This window comes from Hyperoodon ampullatus (genome assembly GCF_949752795.1).
Source record: "Hyperoodon ampullatus genome assembly, chromosome: 12".
Taxonomy (NCBI): domain Eukaryota; kingdom Metazoa; phylum Chordata; class Mammalia; order Artiodactyla; family Ziphiidae; genus Hyperoodon; species Hyperoodon ampullatus.
Genome location: NC_136925.1, coordinates 81,787,110 through 81,808,306, shown reverse-complemented (window position 1 = coordinate 81,808,306; position 21,197 = coordinate 81,787,110). Strand labels below are relative to the sequence as shown.

General features: G+C 51.6%; 1 protein-coding gene across 1 annotated transcript; it reads right to left on the bottom strand.

Annotated features, from left to right (window-relative positions):
• Window positions 1–2,926: 2,926 nt before the first annotated feature.
• Window positions 2,927–21,029, bottom strand: PNLDC1 (PARN like ribonuclease domain containing exonuclease 1; the record flags this gene model as incomplete). Its single annotated transcript, XM_079716951.1, has 19 exons — window positions 2,927–2,990; window positions 4,171–4,269; window positions 4,376–4,551; window positions 4,865–4,964; window positions 6,961–7,003; window positions 7,192–7,245; window positions 7,684–7,748; window positions 10,160–10,215; window positions 11,700–11,785; window positions 13,365–13,434; window positions 13,964–14,107; window positions 14,299–14,375; window positions 16,097–16,197; window positions 17,474–17,562; window positions 17,745–17,868; window positions 18,619–18,658; window positions 20,123–20,196; window positions 20,490–20,547; window positions 20,954–21,029. 19 exons carry the CDS (start codon window positions 21,027–21,029, stop codon window positions 2,927–2,929), a joined length of 1,596 nt encoding a protein of 531 aa, XP_079573077.1.
• Window positions 21,030–21,197: the final 168 nt, after the last annotated feature.

Below are 21,197 nucleotides of genomic sequence, written 5' to 3'. Positions count from 1 at the left end.
AAATGTCCTGCTTGACCAGAAACGCAGTAAATTCACCCAACTTGCCAATCCGCATATGCCAGCCCAGCTCTGGGCTCTCCACTTATGTCCTTGTTCCTTCTCATCCCAAACAAGTGGCCCCAGCCAATCAGTTATTTTCTCTCTCTTGCTTCCTTGTCCTTTATTCTCTATCCTGTTAAAGCTTGCTGCCTTCTGCTTCATTTCACAGTTCTCCAAGCAGAGACTGTCTGCTCCCTGAAGTGTTAAATAATGTTTGCATCACCGAAATCGTCTTCTCTCATCATTTTTTAACAGTTCTGTCCCCGTGAGTCACGGCCCCAGGATGCTGGCTTAGGACCAGGACAGAGAGAAGCCAGACGGATGCCCCCCTCAGGCCATGGTGGTCTTTGCATCCTCCTCCCAGAGCTTAGCACCTATCTTAGGGTTGAGGGAGGAAAGAAGCGGGGACAAATGGGGAGCAGCCCTGGACATGAGAGGGTTGACCTGTTAGTGTCTCGATGACCTCTGCGTTGGGCAGGGAGCCTGCAGCAGGAAACTCAGTGGAGTTATGCACAGGGGAGGTTGCACTGTGCACACCTGAGCCTGTGCCTTGGGAAATGCATTCTGACTGTACGTAAACCTTTAGGTGTCTGGATAAAGCTTGGTGGAGGCTCTCAGACAGGCTGCTACATCAGCACTGAGGCAGATTTCGCAATGAGGTTACTCGCAGCTGGATTCGTGAATGACATTGTGGAGTGTGGATTCCAGGTTTACAGAACTGAACTTCATCGGTCCCTGGGCCCTCTCTCTCTGACTAGGTCCTCAGACAGTAGAAGTGATTAAAAGCTTAAATAATTAGCACTTTGAATGATATTTCATGCTATTCAAAATCTGCCCACTGGTAGGTTCCAATCCTCCCCAGGTGGACTGGCCTAATTAGATGTGATTAGTGAGCTGGCCGAGCTTTCTGCTGCAAAAGCCTTGGTCCCTTGCAGCTGGAGAGAGAAGAGGATGCCACCCACGGAGCTTGTGCTGTCTCACCCGCCCAACAATAACGATCTGGAACAGTGCCTGGCACAGAGCAGGTGCTTAGTAAATATCTGTGGGTGAAAGAACATGTACTCTAGGAGAATCAAATGTATATACATATTTTAGCAAAATGATGATTAGGGCCGTCGGAAAACAAGTGCTTCCTTTTTCTCCTGTTCTCCACAACATGATATTCCTTTTTTATTTGTAAAAAAGTATAAAGTCTGGCTTCCAAAGAGTTCAAGGCATCCCATGTCACACGTGAGCACAGGTCTCTCCAGATCACGCAGGCAGCCGCCGCTGGGGCTCCTCCACGTGGCCGAGGACAGGGCAGGAGAGCTGGGCAGGTCCTTGGGATGCTAAGGGAGTCGTATTTACAAATTCATGAGCTCAAGCAACCGTGCACTTCCCAGAACAGCCAGAGGTAACTCTGGACCAGCGTTCCTCAGTCTTGCCGTCTGAGAGCGCTCATTTTTGTACCTCCGCTTTCTCCGGCCGGAGCCAGGCTCTTGGTGGGGTCGCAGCACATTCGGGGATGGAGGTGGGGTTCCCATGAGGTTTGGGGACTGGGTCTACACCAGAGGCTTGGGACACCCTCCTAGGGAGAGCAAGGACAGAGTGGGCTGGAGGAGCAGGGAGGCAGCAGGGTGGCAGTTACCACGCAACCCTGTTCCGAGCAGGCTGGCCTGGGGTGGAAGAACAATGAAGCAGGCTGACCCCTGGGTCCCCCTCTGCAGTCTTTCCCTCCCAAACGTTAGGATCAGACGCTTCTCTTTAGGAAAAGGGGTCAGAGCAACTGATAGCAGGAGTTCAGACAGTGATGGCGGGAGGAGGAGGGACCAGTGTGCGTGGGAACTGTGTCACCACGTGGCTGAGGTTACTTAGGTACCGCGGTGGAGTGTTCCAGAGACCGCGGTGATGGGCAGGGCAGAGCCACCAGCAGTGGCTGCAGCGTCACTGTCGACAAGGTTTGTCCCCAGCAGAGCCTGCTTCGGCCTCTGCTTCCTCGTCATAAGGTGGGGACACTAGTGCTTACCCAGTAGGAGGACTGCGATGAGGGTTAACTAAGCAGGTGCTCAAGAAACGTGTTACTGGAGTACATGGGAGCAGAATGACGGCCCCTGGAGATGCCCACGTCCTAATCCCACAGCCCGTGAATATGGCACCGTGTGTGGCCAAAGGGTGTTAGCAGATGCAATTACCTCAAGGGCCGTGTGATGGGGAGATTATCTGACCTCTCCAGGTGGGAGAGGAAGGCTTTGCTGAATCCTTAAGTCAAGTTCAAGGCTGAGCACACAGCCCAGCCAAGTTCAACCTCTCACAGAGAAGAGCTCCTGATAAAGCTGAGTGAAGTGCCCAGCACTGCCAAGGAAAGAAAATAATCCGATTCTACCTCGATCTCAGGGTACACATCCTGTGGTACAAGTCATTTTGTTTCTAAAGTGAATTGCTTCATGGTTTATGATAGCTACCCAAAACATGGATCAACACCGGCACCCACGGACACCTGGTTTCATTTTTCCCTTTACTAAAGCTTTGGTCATTTCTCAGGCCTAAACCCCTGCCAGCCTATCAGCTATTGCTTTCTCTCTCAGAAATAACGGAGTCTTTTGCCCACTTGGTGTCCAGCTCCTATTGTCCTAGTTGTCTGTTCAGAAGACACTCTGGAACATTAGCTCAAATTCCCAGAGGTGTGGCTTCTCCCCAGTCATTTATAGAAAGAAAACGTTTGGCCACATACAAAGGATTTATCATTGATAATATTTAGAGAATTTCACATTCAACACCTAACAAAACTCCTCGTAAGGACTGCGCAGATCCATATGCATGTAGGATGTGATTTGAACAAACAGAAGCCAGGACAGCAGCCCCAGGATCGCGCGGAGACAGGACGGCACTGCAGGCGGCCTTGCTGCGCTCAGGGGCGAGCTCTTCCCAGGAGAAACGCGATAAAGGCCCAGGTGGTGACTACGCCACAGACCCTGCAAGACAATGACACCGGTCAGCGGCCTGGATGGCGCGGGAGGCCCCGCGTGCGCCCAGCAGGTGTGAGAGCACCGGCGCAGGCTGGCCCCTCTTCCCTCCCGGATACGTTCGCCCGGATGTTATTTTCTTTCCATCCCTCTCCCGGCGCCAACATTCTCTCGAGGCTAGAATGGCTCTGGGACACAGAGGGCACCTTTCCTAGTGATTTACAGTGTAGGTTGAGGGGGAAGACGACTGCCTAGCAGCCAAGCTTTCTTCTTCAACGATGTGGTTTTCGACGGGTCTGGCTCCTAACAGGAAACCAAAATCCTTCAAGATCATCTCACAGCAGCTCTGTCTCCCCAGTTGCTCAGACCAAAAACCCTGGGTTTAAACTTGACCCTGCTCCCGTCTGTCGGATCCCACCTTCAGCACCCCCGACTCCCCGGCTCTGCCACCAAGCGGTCCAAGCCGCAGCCGAACAGTGTGACCAGGTGACCTGGCTTCCTGACGTCCCCCTGCCCTGTGCCCTCCAATGTCTCCACGCAGAGCCCCGCGCCACCGAACCTCCGGCGGCCGACCCAGCTTCTCTGCAGTCCTCCGCCGCGCCCTCTGCTGGCGGCAACCCGCCGGCTTCCGTAGCCTCGCCTGCTGATCCTTGTTCCGTCTCACAGCTTTCTCCCCGTCCCTCCACACGCCAGGAGCACCGCGCCCCCAAGAGGGCCCCTCCCCGCTGCCTCCTCTGCCTGGACACCGCCCCCGCCCCGTGTCGCCGTGCCTGGCTCACTCCCCACCAGCGACACCACCCCCCACCCCTGCCTTCTATGAGGGCCCCGATCTTCTCCTTTAAAGAGCAACCTCCCCCCAGGCCAGCCCCCCCGCCCCCCGACCCTGCTCGTTTCTAACACTTATCACCTGACAGACCATGCAGGTCACTCGTTTATCACCCCCACTCCAGTGCGAGCTCCACGAGAACGGGGTTTTGTGTCATCCACGGAGGAAGCCCTGGAACCCAGGACGGTGCCGAAGACAGCACGTGCTCGATCAACGTCTGCTGAGCGTCACTGAATGACGTGCGGTCCAGCGTGCTGGTCAACGACCCCTTGCCCAGCACGCGCCGGCTAGTGAGCTGTGCTCGACTCACACCCAGCTGGGACCACAAGCAAGTCGGAAGCAGCCTCAGTCCTGGTCACTTACTGTAACAGGCAGCTGACGTTCGGGGAGTGTCTCCAGTAGCGGTACAGGGACACCTGCAGGGTGGGGTGGCACCTGTACTCCTTCAGGACGCTCCGGGTGCTGCCGAAGAAACAAGGGCTCGGTCAGGCGCGCAAGCACCACAGCGGCTCCGGGCGGCTGGAGTGGCCGCGGGTTGGAGGGTGGGGGCTGAGAGCGAGGCACCTACTCCTTAAACTTATTGGTCAGAAGCAGGAAGCGGTTCCCCGCCAGCCTCCTGACGTCAAACTTGCAGAGGTTCTGAAACTCGCGGTAGACTTGCTGCTCGCTGACCCTGGGCCACCTCCTGACGGTGACGATGAGGATGGGAGGGCGGATACTGGGGTAATCTGGACCCGAAAAATTCTAGAAGACAGAGAGGAGAACAGGTTTTCCACAGTCCCTACTGACTGACTACCTACCCCGCCGGAAAATCCTGAGAAACTAGGACAGGCCCTGCGAGCAGGGGGGAGGGGGAGGGGGAGGGGCGGAGAGGAGGAAGGACTCGGGGAGCTCACCTTGGCTCAGGCGGGAAAACACAGGAGACAGTCACAGGCTTAGTGGGGCGTCAGCGCCTCTCTGGCCGCGTTTGGTGGCCGCCAGAAGCCCCTGATAGCCCCCAGAGCCCCAAGCTGCCTCCAGCCTGCGAATCGGGGGGAGCAAAATGAAGTCTACTTACGATCTTGGGGACCCTGGCTCGGATGAGATTCACCTGGTTCACATAGGGAGCCAGCACGCCGAGGTACAGCGGGAAGGAGGGCTCGGGGATGGGAAGAACCCTACGAGGACAGAAAGCCCCAAAGCCTTCAGGCCCACGGGGGGCGTCCCACGGCCTCGGCCGCAGCTAAGGCTCTGGTGACAACGGGCAAGGTGCTGCCCGAGACGCCCTCCCTCCTCCCCTCACAGGTTCTGTTGGTGGGCCTCCCCCAAACGACCAGCGAGCTCTCGCCACGGCCCGAGCCAAGGGAGAACTTCCAGGGGTCACCACCTGTTGGTGGCCGTCTGGTAAAGACCCCTAGGCTCACCAACATCAGCCACAGGCTCAGAGCATGAGCGAGGCCCCTGTTCAGAGGAAGGTCCACTCCACTGCCCCTCGACGAGACTCCAAATGGCCGTCCCTCACCCCACAGCCTTGTCCTGCCTCAGCCTCACCTCCACCCAGACACCACCACGTACCTGAGCACAGGCCCGTGAGAAAGCACAGCCCTTGGCACCAGGCAGGCCTGGCTGCTATGGAGCTTCTCTAAACCTAGGAGGGTTTCTAGGTTTTGAGGATTAAAATAAATTGGGGCTTCCCTGGTGGCGCAGTGGTTAAGAATCCGCCGGCCAATGCAGGGGACACGGGTTCGAGACCTGGTCCGAGAAGATCCTACATGCCACGGAGCAACTAAGCCCGTGTGCCACAACGACTGAGCCTGCGCTCTAGGGCCCACGAGCCACAACTACTGAAGCCCGCGAGCCACAACTACTGAAGCCCGCGTGCCTAGAGCCCGTGCTCTGCAACAAGAGAAGCCACCGCAAGGAGCAGCCCGCACACCGCAACGAAGAGTAGCCCCCGCTCACCGCAACTAGAGAAAGCGCATGCACAGCAACGAAGACCCAATGCAGCCAAAAATAAATAAATTAATTAATTAAAAAAATTTTTTTAAATTTAAAAAATTTTAAAAAAAAGAAATTAAGGACACAAGGTCCATGTACCAAGGCACCAATAAGCTCCACTGCTCTTCGCTGCCCTCACATTCAGAGCACAGGGAAGAAGGAGACGGGGGCAGGGGTTTCTTACTGAAGCTATAAGCCTCACATCAGTGTGTCACAGGCTATTTCTATGTATAATACCCTTTACCGAAACAGACAAATTAGGCAGTACCCACATTAACAGGGTACAGGCTGAAAATGTTTCAGTCAGTCCCAAAGAACACAGTTTTGATCAGCTCCTTCCCCTGGCCTGCTAAATCCTACTTAAAAAAAAAAAAAATACCCTCTTGAATTTATGGCACGAGGTGTCTCATGTTGGATTTTTTTGTTTGTTTCTGTTACTTTATTTTGGCCGTGCTGCGCAGCATGTGGGATCTTAGTTCCCCAACCAGGGATCGAACCCGTGCCCCCTGCATTGGAAGCACAGAGTCTCAACCACTGGACCGCCAGGGAAGTCCCTAAATCCTACTTAACGCATGTAGGCAGCAAGGATCGTGCCACAGAACACAAAGTTCACGTGTGGAGCTGGTGCCCACGAGCCCAGCACTGCAGGCGTCCAGGATGACGGTGCCCTGAGAAAACGCGTTTCAGATTCCAATCTGAGGTTTCCGGAACCTCTCCCCTGTGTCTCATTCCAAGTCACTGCCCCTCTCCCCAGCCTGACCGTGTGAACCCCGAGCACGGATCATTTGTTGGCCTATATGCTTTGCCCTCCTACCTCACTGCGGTTTACACGATAATGAGGAAACAGGAGGGTAACAGACGAAGCAAGCACACTGTCCCCGGAGCACTGCGGCGGGGGCGGAGCCCAAGCCTGACCCACTGCCTTGGCATCCTGACAGTGACTCTTACCAAGGCCGACACAAGAGGCAGGGGGGCCGGGACCAGCCCCAGGGTGGGGAGGAAGGCTGGGAAAGGCCGCCCATGGAGGAGGGCTGCTTCCATAAATGTGTCATTTACACAGTGCCGCTTGCATCCTCCTTCTTTGGGAGAGTGTGGGAGCCCCGAGGTCTTGGTTTACAGTGAGGGCTCAACAAATCCTGACCGCCGATGAGATCACAGGACGAAGGGAACACTCACCCGTGCACTCTCCACAGGAGCAAGTGGGCCACTTTCAAAAGAACTGGAAAAAACGGAGCTAGAAATGTGACAGACATCAAGGCGCAACCTGATCACCTTATCAAAATATGCAAACTCAGGCCTTATTTCCACATGTGCCACCCACCTGGAAGTGAACGGGGGGCCCAGGGATGGCGGGGGATGACTGAAGATAAGGCAGGGGTCTCCCTTTAAAAGGGCAGCAACCCTCACCTGCTCCGCACAGGAAGGCGTCGTACGCTGCTTCATGGGGATACTGTGTCTCCGCTGAAGTGTTTTTCCAGAAGCAGGAGAGACGGTCAAGCAGCGATTAGAACACAGCCCGGGGAGGGACTCTCCCCCAGCCCCGCCCCAGGTCCACACCCACGTCGGCTGTGCACACACAGCCAACTAACGGTTGTTCCCGCAGAGACCACGCACCCTTCTCTCAGCCATACCCCACTGTGACCTAGGACCTCCCCACGGCAGCAAGAGCGCCCACGGGAGGTGGAAGCACAGGGCTTCCGGACAGACGGACGCCCCCGGGACCTCCGACGCCTTCCGGGATGGCTCCTTTTGACCGGGCGGTTATAATATGGACACGGCACGGGAAAAGCCCCACCCACCCAGCCCTCCCACACCTGCCACGTGGAGACCCGGCTTGAGCTCCAGCACCTCAAAGCCGTGCCAACCTCGGAGAAGCACGGCTCAGGCGAACATACGTACCGTATTTTTCACATCTGCTTGCGTGAACAATCACTGGCCCAGAGTTCTTGGTGGGATTCAGGTCACTATTAGAGAAGAAAGATAGACAAATAACGTTCGCTGACAACAACGCTTTCTTGTTCTCCCTGCATCCTCTTAACAAAAATAAATGTCCTCAGTACTGGGGCTCCTTGAAAATCACAACAAAACACAGCTCTAATATAAAATAAAACAAACCAACAAAACAAAACACGGATCCAGACATGGGCAGACAGGTCTTGGTAACCAGGCAACGGGACAAATGAAAGAACAGCAGAGCCAGAGGCTCCAACCGCGTCGTTCTGAGCATTTACCAGACGCGGGAGCCCAGCCCGGGCATCAGGATAAAGCCTGTGCTGGCTCTGCCCCCGGGAGCTCGCTGTTCAGCGCGTCCTAGAAACGCGACGCCCGAGGCGTGAGCAGTGCACGCCTGGCTATCGAGCGACAGGCCTTCGGGCAGGAAGGCTTCCTGAAGTCGGTGGTCCTACAGGAGAGTCCTGAACCCCAGTGACTCACCTGGCTGAGGAAACGGAGCAGCACCAGGCACTTCAAGCCAAGAGAAGAGCACGCAGAGACGGCGAGGGAAGAAGGGAGAAGCCCGCGGTGAAAGGCGGGGCCAGGAAAGAGCTCGAACGTTACGGGGGGGCTTCAGGAACCAGAGGGGGACTCTGACCAGAAAAATGGCCAAGTTCACACTTTAAAAGATCACTCAAGTGGCAGCCACCAAGCTAACCGGGGAGGAGCCACTACCACCACTGGAATAAAAAGTAAAGGCCTCAGGGAAGGCAATGATCCTGGGGGTACAGAAAAAGGAACCGGTTTCCAGGACATTTAGGGAGTAAAACCAACAGGCCTGGACTAGAAGACACTGGTGGCCCAGCTCTGGGTCCCCTTCCAGCTCTCAGCTCTGGCACGTGGGTGAACGCAGCTGGCATGCGACAGGGAAACCTTCCCTTCATCTGGTTTCCCACAGAATCTATCGGTGCCTCGCTATGCGCGTGACGTCTCTGAACCCCGATTTCCTCGTCTGCTCCTAAGCCGCCAGGCGGCCGGCGCCCTGGGGGCCCGCTCTCAAGGTGACTCACAAAGCTAGCGAGAGGCAAAGCTGGGATTTACACCCAGCAAGTCTCGACGCAGAGCCTGCGTACCGAACACAAGCTTCGCTCTCACACCTGCACACGAGCCATCGGCACAGCGCCTGGCGCCGTCAGGACGTGGCAGAAGCCGCTCCAGACGCGGGAGCGGGTTTGACGGACAGAGAGGAGGGCCGAGCAGAAGGTGCCTGCGGCCACGTGGTGCAGGAACAACCAGAAGATGGTCAGGACGCGAGGAGTCTGGAGCCGCGGTGGCACAGACACGGTGGTCGCCGAGGCTGGGGGCGGGTGGATTCGGTCACCCAGGGGCACGGTAGCGAGGAAGAAGAGGGCAGTGGGGACCCTGGAAAGATGTAAGGGACGAGTGCAAGAGCGAGAGCCCGCAAGGAAGAGATTAAAACACTCACCAGAAAACAAGAGAAAGCCGGGAGAGGGCGCAACGGCAGGGAAGGGGGGCGGGGGGCCCAGGGTGTCGGACGCCAGACAGAAGTTAACACTGGGGCTTCCCTGGTGGCGCAGTGGTTGAGAGTCCGCCTGCCGATGCAGGGGACACGGGTTCGTGCCCCGGTCCGGGAAGATCCCACATGCCGTGGAGCGGCTGGGCCCGTGAGCCATGGCCGCTGAGCCTGCGCGTCCGGAGCCTGTGCTCCGCAACGGGAGAGGCCACAGCAGTGAGGGGCCCGCGTACCACAAAAAAAAAAACAAAGGTCTCACCTTCAACTGCCCCCGACGCCACCCTCTCCCCACTCTGGTTTGCTGGTCCCCCCAGCTGGGGACAAAGGAGTGGGCCGAGCAGCCCTCATCCACTCCAGGCCTTCCAGGCAACACACTCCCACCAGCACATGCCCGCAGCGTGGCTGGGACATGAGGGAAGACAGGGTCGCTGTTCCTGTAGGAAGGGCGGGAACTCACCCGGTACTAGGGCCGTTCACTCACTCCAGTGTTAAATGTGCACCTACTATGCCTCACACCGCTGTAGGCCTGAGAGAAACATCAGGGTCCGAAAGAACAAAATCTGTTCCCATGGAGCTAATCACTCCAATAATCAAACAGAGCACAGGAAAAATAAAACCCTGGCCAACAGAAAACACCAGATAATTAAACAGCTGTAGGTATTTTACCAGGCCCCTTCCCCTCCGGAAGGGGGTTTCGCAACCTCAGCACCAGTAACATTTGGGGCTGGAGAATTCTTTGGGTTGGGGGCTGTCCTGTGCATCCTGGCCTCTACTCACTAGGTACCAGTAACACCCCTGAACTGTAACTACCAAAAACATCTCACTGTTGCCAAATGTGCCCTGGGGAGCAAAATCGCCCCAAGTGAGAACCCTTGATCTATAAGCAGCTCCGAAAAACAGCTTCCTTACCTGTTTAGGACTTCATAAACTTCTGAAAGACTTGAAACCCTTGGGAAATTCAGTTCCTATAATATGGAAAACAAATTAGGGAGAATAAGACATTTGTGGTTATGTTTATTATCTGCTTCGGGTATTACCAAATGGCCATTAAAATGACCCGGAAAATGCAAACTCCTATAAACCCCTCTCTCTTCACACACACCTATCTTTATTCTTAATTCGGATGTCAGGGTACCTAGTGTCCTTGGGTTTCCTATAAGGGACCCGGCAACCCAGCCTAAGAAAACTGCCACAAACACAGCACAGCAACTTCCTTCAAAAACAAGTGTTTTAGGGGTTTGAGAAACACAGGACTCCCAGGCACAAGACCGTGGCCAAGGACACATTACACGGGGCACTAGGTGCTCTAAGGGACTGCCAGGTCACCAAGGCCTAGAGTTCACCTCATCTCGTGTGCAGTGGAGACTGGTCTGCACTAGTTGCCCCAGATCAGCCCCCGTGTCCTTCCCGCTTCGCCCTAGAACTCGGTTCCGTGGAGCTGGGCAGAGTCACAGAACACTGTCAGAGGTAGAAACACGTGAGGTACGAGTAACACGTGTGTCTCTGGGCAAAGATGTACCAAGTAACCCAGCGCCGTTTTTGTGGTTTCCTTACTGAACAGTTAATTCTGATCCGCTTAAAGCTTTATTTACAACACTGATCTGGTTCCCCTTTCTTGGTTCCTCAGTTTTAACTTCTAACCCAGCTGGGTGCTTCCGTTCTCCACACAACCTCAGCTGCAGAACAGGAGTCACCTGGCAGCTGTAGAAATGCCACTCCCAGCCCCTCTACACCAGAGAAGCTGAAGGTGGGGTCTGGGTGTCAGTATTTACCCTCCTAGGTGATTCTAGTGTGTCTGGGTGGAAATCCCACGGCCCTAATGCTCAGTAAAGATGCAATTTTTCGGGCTTCCCTGGTGGCGCAGTGGTTGGGAATCCGCCTGCCGATGCGGGGGACACAGGTTTGTGCCCCCGTCCAGGAGGATCCCACATGCCGCAGAGCGGCTGGGCCCGTGAGCCATGGCCGCTGAGCCTGCGCGTCTGGAGCCTGCGCGTCCGGAACCTGTGCATCCGGAGCCTGTGCTCTGTAACCGGAGAGGCCACAACAGTGGGAGGCCCACGTACAGCAAAAAAAAAAAAAAAAAAAAAAAAAGATGCAATTTTTCAAGTGGGATCCCTGACCCCAGCCCTGACGTTCTTTAAGCACATTGCAAACACTCACTGTGTATACACCAAGCTCTAGAACAAGTTGTTGTGCTGTGCCATCTAAATAAGCCCGTGAACTACACACCAGTAAGTCAAACCATGAGAACTTGAATGAAGGAAAGAAAAAAAAAATCACATATAAGCTAGTGTATCACTCAGAGGTGGTAGAATAAAAAAAGAAAACCAATACTGGTTGTAAAGTACGAGAAAAGGGTTCAAGGAACAATTTTTGAAAAGAATGAGAAAGCTAAGCATTAGTGGGACAAACGAAGCATGCCTTTCCCCAGAGCAGTTTAACTTATTACCTTCCAGATGTCCTTTGTCACATTTTTGGTGTCAATGAGAACAGGAAATAGGTTGTGGATGTTCAGCTTAAATTCATCATAGCTTTCTGAAGGGAAAGACCCAGAGAGTCAGAAGTGAGTTCATTGGTAAAAATGGGAAGAAATTCTCCAATCTAGCTTGTCACCAACACTGGCTAATAAAGCAAATAAAACAAAATAGGAATTGAAAACATCCTTACTCCTAATCATCAAGGATTTCTGAATCTCAAACCAAGCAGACATCACCATTTGTAACAGCAAAAGCTAAACGGTTTTCCTAAATTCAGGCCAACATTAGTTAATGCAATTTGCAAAGTTCTAGCCAATGGAAAAGGGAGAAAGAGGTATTACTGGAGAGACAGATATGAAGTCTGTAAATAACTGTTCAAAGAAAAATCCAGTAAGTTAGAAATTGTAAATGCCTTGATAAAAATTACCTATTAATTCATGTATTTATCAAAATTATACCTGCATATAGTTGTCTGCAAAACAAACAAACCCAAACCCCTCTGCTAGCCCTCTTCTCACTACCCTCCCATTTCCTATTCCCCAAAGGCAACGACCTTCCATTTTTTCTTTTGGTGTTTATTCCCACATCTCTAAATAACATGCTTATGCTGCTCGGTGATTCCCCGGTTTGGGACTCCCACGAGGTAAGAAAATAATCACCCCTTCTACCTCGTACCCCTCACCACTGCCAGCACCTGTGCATCACTCACCAAGGGGCCAGGTGGTCTCCTCCAATGACTTTCTTTCTGGCACAGCTTTCGTTCCAGCAATTTTTTTGTTTGGTTGTTTGCTTAGTTTTTTGGTGAGTGATTATTTTACCCTTAATTCTCTCCAAGTTCTCTCAAGATGCTCAAACTGAGGTGTTTTTTTTAATCAATTCATTTCCTAGAGAACTCTCTCCTAGAACCTTCTCACCCCTTTCAATCTACACTAGTGTTCTCTGTACATCGTTAGTTCATTTAATCTCCAAACAACTCTGATATCGATACTGTTGATATCATCTCCCCCGTTTTACAGACATGGAAACAGAACAGGCACGTTTAAGTAACTTGCTTGAGATCGCACATAACAAGGGTGGGATGAGGACCCAACGTGACGTCTGAATGCATGCTTTTAACTGCTATGTCACAATTCTGTGTGTCCAGTGGCATCAGTCATGGAAAAGACTGGGACAGGCATAAGACAGTGTCACGTGGCCATGAAATGATTTTAGGTTAATGACATAAATAAATGCCTCTGGCAAGTGAAAAAAAGCCAAAATCAAAATCATATATGCAGTGTGGTCAAATATGTAAAAAGCCACAACAGAGGGAAAAGCAAAAAGTGTCAGTAGTATAGCTGTGATTACACGTCCCCTGCACGTCTCTGATTTTGCTAAGTCTTATGCAATGAGACTGAACAACTTCCATAACAGGGGGGAACAGTATCAATTCAAATGTAAGTTTTTCTCCCGGAGAAAGTCCCCCAGCTCCAGGAAAATGGTAACAGGCACAGATGTACCCGACCTCTCCGGAAACCTGTGAGGCCCTGGGGATGGCTGTGTGTGTAGGGGCTCCCTCAGGGGCACGATTCTGGGCCAGTCCCCTTGCCAGATGGCAAGCTAAGCTCAGAGGAAGGAGAAGGATGGTCTGTCCCTACCTGGGAGAGGTCTGAAGAACTTCTCATGGAGATGCAGCAGATCCATCATCATATTATGTCCCACTAAGGGCTACTTGGGAGGAAATCGACAGGTGAGAGAAATGAAATTTTAAAAATAAAACAGACGCCATAGACTCACTGCTGTCTCCGGCAAAGGGTGTAGCTTTAGAACCCACTGCATTCTGACAACATGGCAATCCCATCCCCACCTGCATTCCACTCCCATGAAAGGTAGCCTGACTGCTTAAAGGCCAGAAAAGCAAAGCAGCGAGTCAGAGGGACTCGAGGCCTGGGCCGCACTGGGAATCTAAGCTGTGAAGCAGACATGTGCAGTCCCCAAGTAGTTTTAGGTCAATTAGTACTGAAATGCCCATGTGTCTGAAAGGAGCAAAGAACTAGTAATATTTCATAGGGACAGACTTTCCCCAAATTAATCTGTCATGATTTCGTGAAAGCAAGGTTAGATCCATAAAGCCAGTTAACAAAAAGGAAGTCACTTATCTTAAGGAATCTTAGCGTACTGTTGAAGGACCCATTAGTACCTACAGCCAAAATTACAAGACTGCTAAAGACCGAGGAAAGAGATATTTTTTCCCTACCTTCTGGGCTTTCACCAGCATCTGGAAAAACACAGAAAAACCCCTCGCAGAGAGAAGAATCTTCTCCTTCCAACAGCTCTCTCGATCGCAAGAGGTGTTCTCAAGATACCAGCGATGCTGTTTACTCACTTTCTTCACTGTCACCTGAAAGGAGAAGTAGAGACAAGGTCCCTGTATCCTGGGTTCCTGGGAATGGGGCCAAAAATGTGGTCCTTCATCTCAAAAGGGAGGAAAGGGAGGTGGAGAGAAGAAGCCTTTCACAGAGGCCAGATTTGGCCAAACGAGAGAGAAATGATAGAGCCACCGAGGCTGCCCCCCTGCAGGTGGGAACTCACCCCCTGGTCTCTCATCACCGTCCAGATGTCAGGGAGGGCCTTTGTCAGCACAAGCTGGACCTCGAAGGCCTGGAAGCCTGCAGCAAGGAAACAAGGCTTGCACAGAACCACTGCAGACCCTGGAACGGCAGTCCACCCTCCCCTCAAGAGAAGCCCGAGAGGAAAAGCGGCTGAGAGATGGATGGATCAAGTGGAAAGACAGCTCTTAGGTAGACCCAAGCCCACAAGGCCAAACGACAAGGATGGCACGGCATGGTCTAGGGCAACTTTCTTGAAGTTTCTGATCTCGGGGCCACCCTTAACTTGAAGACCCCAAAGAGTCTTTGTGTGTGGGGGGGTACGGATCTTGATAGTCATCATGTTAGAAATGAAAACTATACATGAAATTCAAAATCGCCAAGTTTAAAAAATAATAAACCCATTACACTTTTGCCCATGATTTTGTAACCTCATGCGGTGGTTATTTGGAGAACACTGGTTTCCTGAGTTATACACATCATCCAAATGTTCACATACCATACAATACCATCAAAAGACACTTGTACATATGGCCACTGATCTCATTAGAAAGGTCTCACAAAGTGGTCAAGCTTATGGTGACAGATGCAAGGTTTCCAAAATTCCAGTCTTTTACTGAAAGCTCAAATTTCATCTCTAGCAAATACTGAGTTAGTCTCCCTGAAGACAAGGCTTACTTTTTTCACTTGAGAAAGTGATTGAAAATACCACATTGAAATAACCTCAGTTCCCTCAAGTAAAAATTATATTCCTTAGGGGAATTCCCTGGCAGTTCAGTGGTTAGGACTCGGCGTTTTCACTGCCGAGGGAGGGCCTGGGGTTCAATCCCTGGTCGGGGAACTAAGATCCCACAAGCCATGTGGCATGGCCCAAAAACAAAACAAAACAAAACAAAACAAATATATATATATACACACACACATATATATGCCTTTAAATAAATAAATAAATAAAAGGGAGCTAATTCAGCTCTCAACACAAAAACCTGCACAAGTGCTTTTGCTCAAGACAACCACTGTACTTTGGTAAGCAGCAGCAATGTTTCATGAACATTTATCTTTTCTGTACTTATTTTGATACACAGAATATTTTAAAAGATGAGCAATCAAATGTTGAGATTTAACAAAATTAAGAATTATTTCACTAAAAAGAATTATTATTTCACTAAATTCCAAGTAAAACTGGAATTTTTGAAAACTGGAAGCAGTAACAAGGAATACGACTACCAGTGTGGTCGGACGTGCCTCCCTTCACCTGTGCTGAGGTGCCAGCCGCTCTCTCTACCCACCGCTGCTGCAGGACCATCAGTGCAAATGGCACAATGATAATGGCAAGTGATAGCCGAGTGATATTCTGACAAGAGTTTTGACCTTGTGAACCCCTTGGAAAGGGTCTCAGAGACCCCTGGGGTCCACCGACCAGGGCTGAGCACCGCTAATCTAGGGCAGGCTCATTGTGACCCCACATTGTACCGCTGGGGGAAATTCAGAGAAATTCAGAGATTAACAACAGGAAAGCAAGAGTCCATAGGGCACCAAGGATTGGGATAAGAAGGATGGCTCTGAATGGAACTTTACTCCCTCAACCTTAAAATTCAGAATCAGTTGAAAACCCTTCAACCTCCGAATTGAGGTTGGGGCTCTATCTAACCACAAGGACCATGTGTCTGCTGAGCTGCCGCCCAGGATCCACCAGGGGAGAAGGGATGCTCCCCCATCCTCCAGCACGTGACAGCGACTGGTTCCACAGCTCCCAGGCCGGGGAGCCACCTCCTGCCTACCAGTGATACCAGGGAGGGTCATCCAGTCGCCTTCCTCTGCCAGGTCCAGCCAGCGCGTCACCTCGTCAATCACCACCTTGATTTGGTCTTTATCCAGAGAACTGAAAATGGGCACAGTGCAGTGGGAATGATGGGGGAGACCACCGAACCATGAGACAGGCTCACGCGGGAGAGGCTTCTGGAGGCTCCCGTTTTAACACTGTGATCTCGGCAGGAAAATGGACCCCAAAAAGACCACTTCTTTTCTGAGTCTTGTTTTGCAACAGGAAGCCAATCGCTTGGCCTCTACCCTCTGGTCCGTCCTCAGGAGCCTTTCTGTCCCTCCCTCGGACGGGCCTACGGGCGGGAGGGCACTGGGACGCAGCCAACACTGAGCGACACTACCAGGCCTGTCTTCTCAATTCTCTCTCAGAGGTGAAAAAGCACCATCTGGTGAAGTATGGAAAAGACAGGAACTCTGGTAAGTACATCTTCTCCTGCGTTAGAAATGTAAGAACATGATGTTATGCTGAGAAAAGGAAAGACTCTTCTCCAACACTTGAAGATAACAGAAGATTAAAAATTCAAGTTGTTTTTCCCTTCCAAAAGGTATTTTTATATAAAACCACAAACAGACATTAAAAATTCCCACATTACATAATTATCTGGACCAGATAATCATAACATTCCAGAACTAAAAGTTGTCTAATTTAACCCCTTCTTGATACAGGCAAAGAGTCTCAAGCTCAAAGAGCTTAGAGGACTGGTTCAAAACCAGAAAACTAGCGGACAGCAGGGCCTGTGTGGGCCCGGGCGGCCTGCTCTTTCTAGCATACAATGCGGCTGTGCAGGCCTGGCCCCAGCTCCACAGCACAGCTGGGTTTCAAGTACAACAACAGGCACTGGAGGCCAAAGAAAAAAGGCAGAGATCCTGCCCTGGGGAACACAGCAGCGTCAAGCACGTGGGGCAACGGGCCCAAGCCAAGGCATGTGACTACCTGGCCAAGGCTACCTGTGATGTACCTTGAAAAGTCCCTACGTGGGAGGCCAACATAACATCTCACAGGGAGGCCAACAGAGCCATTTTCCCCTCTAGCACTGGAATGGAGTTCCTGCCTCTTTGATACCAAATTAACAGTCAGTTCTCTCTCCCCTTCATTGTTAAACACTAAAATCACACGCTACACAGTAAGAGGTTTCTTATCTCAGGCCTAAGAACGGCATCACCAGCACTTCGGGCTGTTGCGTCTGACTGAGCGCAGGTCAAGGAAGCTACGCCAGCTAAAGGTGATGGCGTGAGGTCACCCTGTCCTGGAGACAGCACATCTACACACAGGAAAGCCAGAAACACACCAGCAGCAAAGAAACCCACGAAGCACCCGGAGAAGCAGGCTTTACCTGCGAACACTCCAGTTCCCAGTCAGGATGCCGTGTCTAATTTTCTTCTCCTGTTCTTCGTTCATGTATGGGATTCCATTTTTGAGAAACTAAAGATGGGAACAGACAAGGAAACTAGTCAGAGGCATCCTCTGTGCTGGCAGCAGAGTGGAAAGAAACCTTCCTTGTCCGCTTTTTGAGGACAAGTCAGGAAGGGGACAGGAAATGGATTCAGACCAGGGGGGCTAGACAGCCTTTCAACCCTGCCCGGTCCCCTCCTCCGATGCTGTACCTTGTTAAAATCGAAGCCATACTGATTCAAAAACTGAACACTAGAAGCCTGGAAAGAGAACTCTGAATCCAAAGTCCCAAACGTTGTAGGGAAGAGAAAGAAGTTACACGAATGGGCTACATACCTAGAAAAAAAATACACATAAGGAGAAAAAGACGAAACCCAGGTTTAGAATTCTGGCTCACACCACAGGCTTCAGAGCGGGCTCTTCCCTCCCCTTGAGAAGTACAGCTGACCCCTGAACAACACGGGGGTTAGGGGCGCCAACCGTTCATGCAGTCAAAATCCGCATATAATTTACAGTCTGCCCTGTGTCTACACGTGGGTACCGTCATTTTAGAGAAAAAAGTCTGAGTATAAGTGGACCCATGAACCTCAGACCCTGTGTTGTTCAAGGGTCCACTGTATTTGAATGTCAGCTATATTTCAAGCACTATGACTGGCATGGGGGTGGCCAATGAAAAAAGGCAGAGACCCTGACCTTGGGGAACAAAGTCTGACACCCTATTTGAGACAGTGGGGCTGCCATTCAGCATCCTTTCTGACTGCTGCTGCCTGGGAGGTACATCACCTTCATTATAACACTGTTAACTGCAATCCTGAAGGCGCACACAGGAGACAAGGAAATGGGGAAAGGAACACCAAAGGTACAGGGGTGTTGGGAAAGGCCCCCAGAGATGGTGCTGCTTTGAGAGACTTGAAGGACCAGCCGGCATCGGCAGGGGAGGAGGGGTGGAGGGCACAGAAGCAGGAGAGTCTGCGGAGCACCCGGGGCCAAAGCGCTTCAGAGCCTGACGCAGAATTTGAAGGGGGAGCAGGTGGAGAAGGTAAGCGGGCAAGAGCCACGTGTTTTGCCAAAGGTCTTTATACATACTTGTTTGACTCGCCTTCAATACTGGAAAACATAGACAATCCTAGAAGAAGGATGGTAAAGAGAATGAATACCAAAAGAAAAGCTACCAGAAGTGAACGACAGAAAAACTTCTGGACAGTACTTTGCACCCAAAGTTATTGTACAGGCTTTAGGATAACTTCTAAAAAAGAAAGAAATGAAGAGAAGAGTCAAAACATGAGAACTGTCAAACTGTAATTCACACGGAAATTACTGAAATATAATTGTGAATGGTTGTTCAAACACAGAACCTTAAATTGACACTTTTATGGTTTTAAAACTAGTAAGAGGAAACACTAAGGAAAAAAAAGAGAAAATGGAATAATAAAAGAAAAAAAAGAGAAAACACTAAAAATCTATGAAGATGTATACATTTAATTGCTTTAGAATGTCTGTACCGTTAAAAAGACCACACACAAAGTGAAAAAGCCTTCGAAGTAGGGGGAAAACAATACAAACGCATCTAAGTGCTGTTTCCCATACTTTCAAAGAGGTGTCACAATTAAGAAAAACAATCACAATAGAATAATAGCAAAGGACAAGGACACAGAGCAAAACACACACACACACACACACACACACACACACACACACACACACGGGTGTTCACCATCATTCACAGGAAAAGAATCAGTAAAATGTCTCATGACCTGTTTTTTAAATAAAGTTTTATTGAAATACAGCTATGCTCATTCATTTGTGTATTAACTACAGCTGATTTCTCATTAACAAGGGCAGCACTGAGTAGCTGTAACAGAGACAGTATGGCCTGCAAAACCAAAATATTTAGTTTAGCCCTTTACAGAAAATGTTTGTTCATTCTGTATTAAAAACGTAAATCAGAACAGTAATTTTAGATCATTTTTCCTCTACCAGGTGGGCAAAAAATTAAGACTGGTAATACTCAGTGTGAGTGAGGGAAACAGACACATTCCCTGTTAGTGTAAGTCTCTGTAAACTTCTCAGACGGTTGGTAGGAAGAGCAATAGTTTGACAACAAATCAGTACTTTAATGCACATACTCCACTGCTACAAGTATACCAAACACATACATTCACAAATGCACAGTAACATATAAACACTAAGACAGTCAATGCAGCCCTGTTTCATCACAAACAAATGGTAACCAAAGTATTCATCATTAGGAGAGGGAGCCAACAGATACATTCAGTTTGGAGTGCTATGCAACTGTTAACGACGAACAGGAGGTTTTCCCTGATGGCGCAGTGGTTGAGAGTCCGCCTGCCGATGCAGGGGACACGGGTTCGTTCCCCGGTCCGGGAAGATCCCACATGCAGCGGAGCGGCTGGGCCCGTGAGCCATGGCCGCTGAGCCTGCGCGTCCAGAGCCTGCGCGTCCAGAGCCTGTGCTCTGCAACGGGAGAGGCCACTACAGTGAGAAGCCCGCGTACCACAAAAAAAAAAAAAAAAAAGAAGAAAGTCTCTATTTCAGTAACTTATAAGAAACAGATGAAGAGTAAACTCACCAATCTGACAGATGGTGAACTGCTGAACACTCTGACGGGTCTTTAGATACCACTCTGATGGCAAGTCAAACAGACTGTGAAAAAATAGGCATCTCAGTGCAGAGGCAAGCAGATGGCATCAAGGCAGCACAGCCTCCATGCTGGATCAGCACCTCTCAACCAGGGGCAGCACTTTCCTTGTTACAACTAGGGAACCAGCGTTTCCTGGACAAGGGCCAGGTCCCCAAACCCCACACAAAATGTTGTCCTGCCCGCCCAATGCCAACAGGGTGCCTGTCGGGAAACAATGCTGGCCGGCCAGGGTGTCATCCAGAAGCGCGCGGCCGAGAACCTCTCCAGCTCAGTTCTAAGGCAGTTTTAGCTTTACCTGATCTGCTGGGCCCCGGACAGGTCAGAACGAAGGCCGGTGAACTCTATGTCTAGACCTGCAGGGGACGCAAGAAAGACAAGAGTCCCCAGGCGCCGGCCATCGCAACGCTCTTTGTGCTGTAAACGCTGCTGGTGGTAAAGGTTCTGGCTCACCTTCTCGGCGCTCAAGAGGCCGGGTGAGGTCAAGAAGGGAGAACAGAGGGAGCCAAAGCAAGGACAAGCCAGGCCACCCCGTTCCACCTGGACCCCGCTGGGGCCAAGGCTGTAACTGCTGCCTAACCTCTCGCCCCCCAGGCCCGAGAAGGAAACCACCCCCCGTCCTTCGGAGGGGCCCTGTTTGAGCCTCCTGCAGCCTGGCAACCACCCGGCCGGGCCTCACCTCTCCGCCCTGTCCCGCCCGAGCCACACCCTCCCGCCGGCCAGGGGGCTGCGGCGACGAGGCTCGGAATCCCGGCGCCTTACCCACGAAGTCCGCGCCGAGGACGAGCTCCTGCAACAGAGGGAGGCTCTGCTCGAACTCATCGGCGCCCACGTCCATGGCCACGCAGCTCGGCCGAGGGCGTCCAGTGCGGCCACGTGCTGCCACGCGCTTCCGCCGCGCCGCCGCCTTAAAGGGCTCGCGGCGGGGAAACCGACTGCCCCCGCGCACCGCCACCAGCCCCGGGGGGCCTCTGACCGGCGGAGGGCGGTGCCGGCCAGCTGCCCG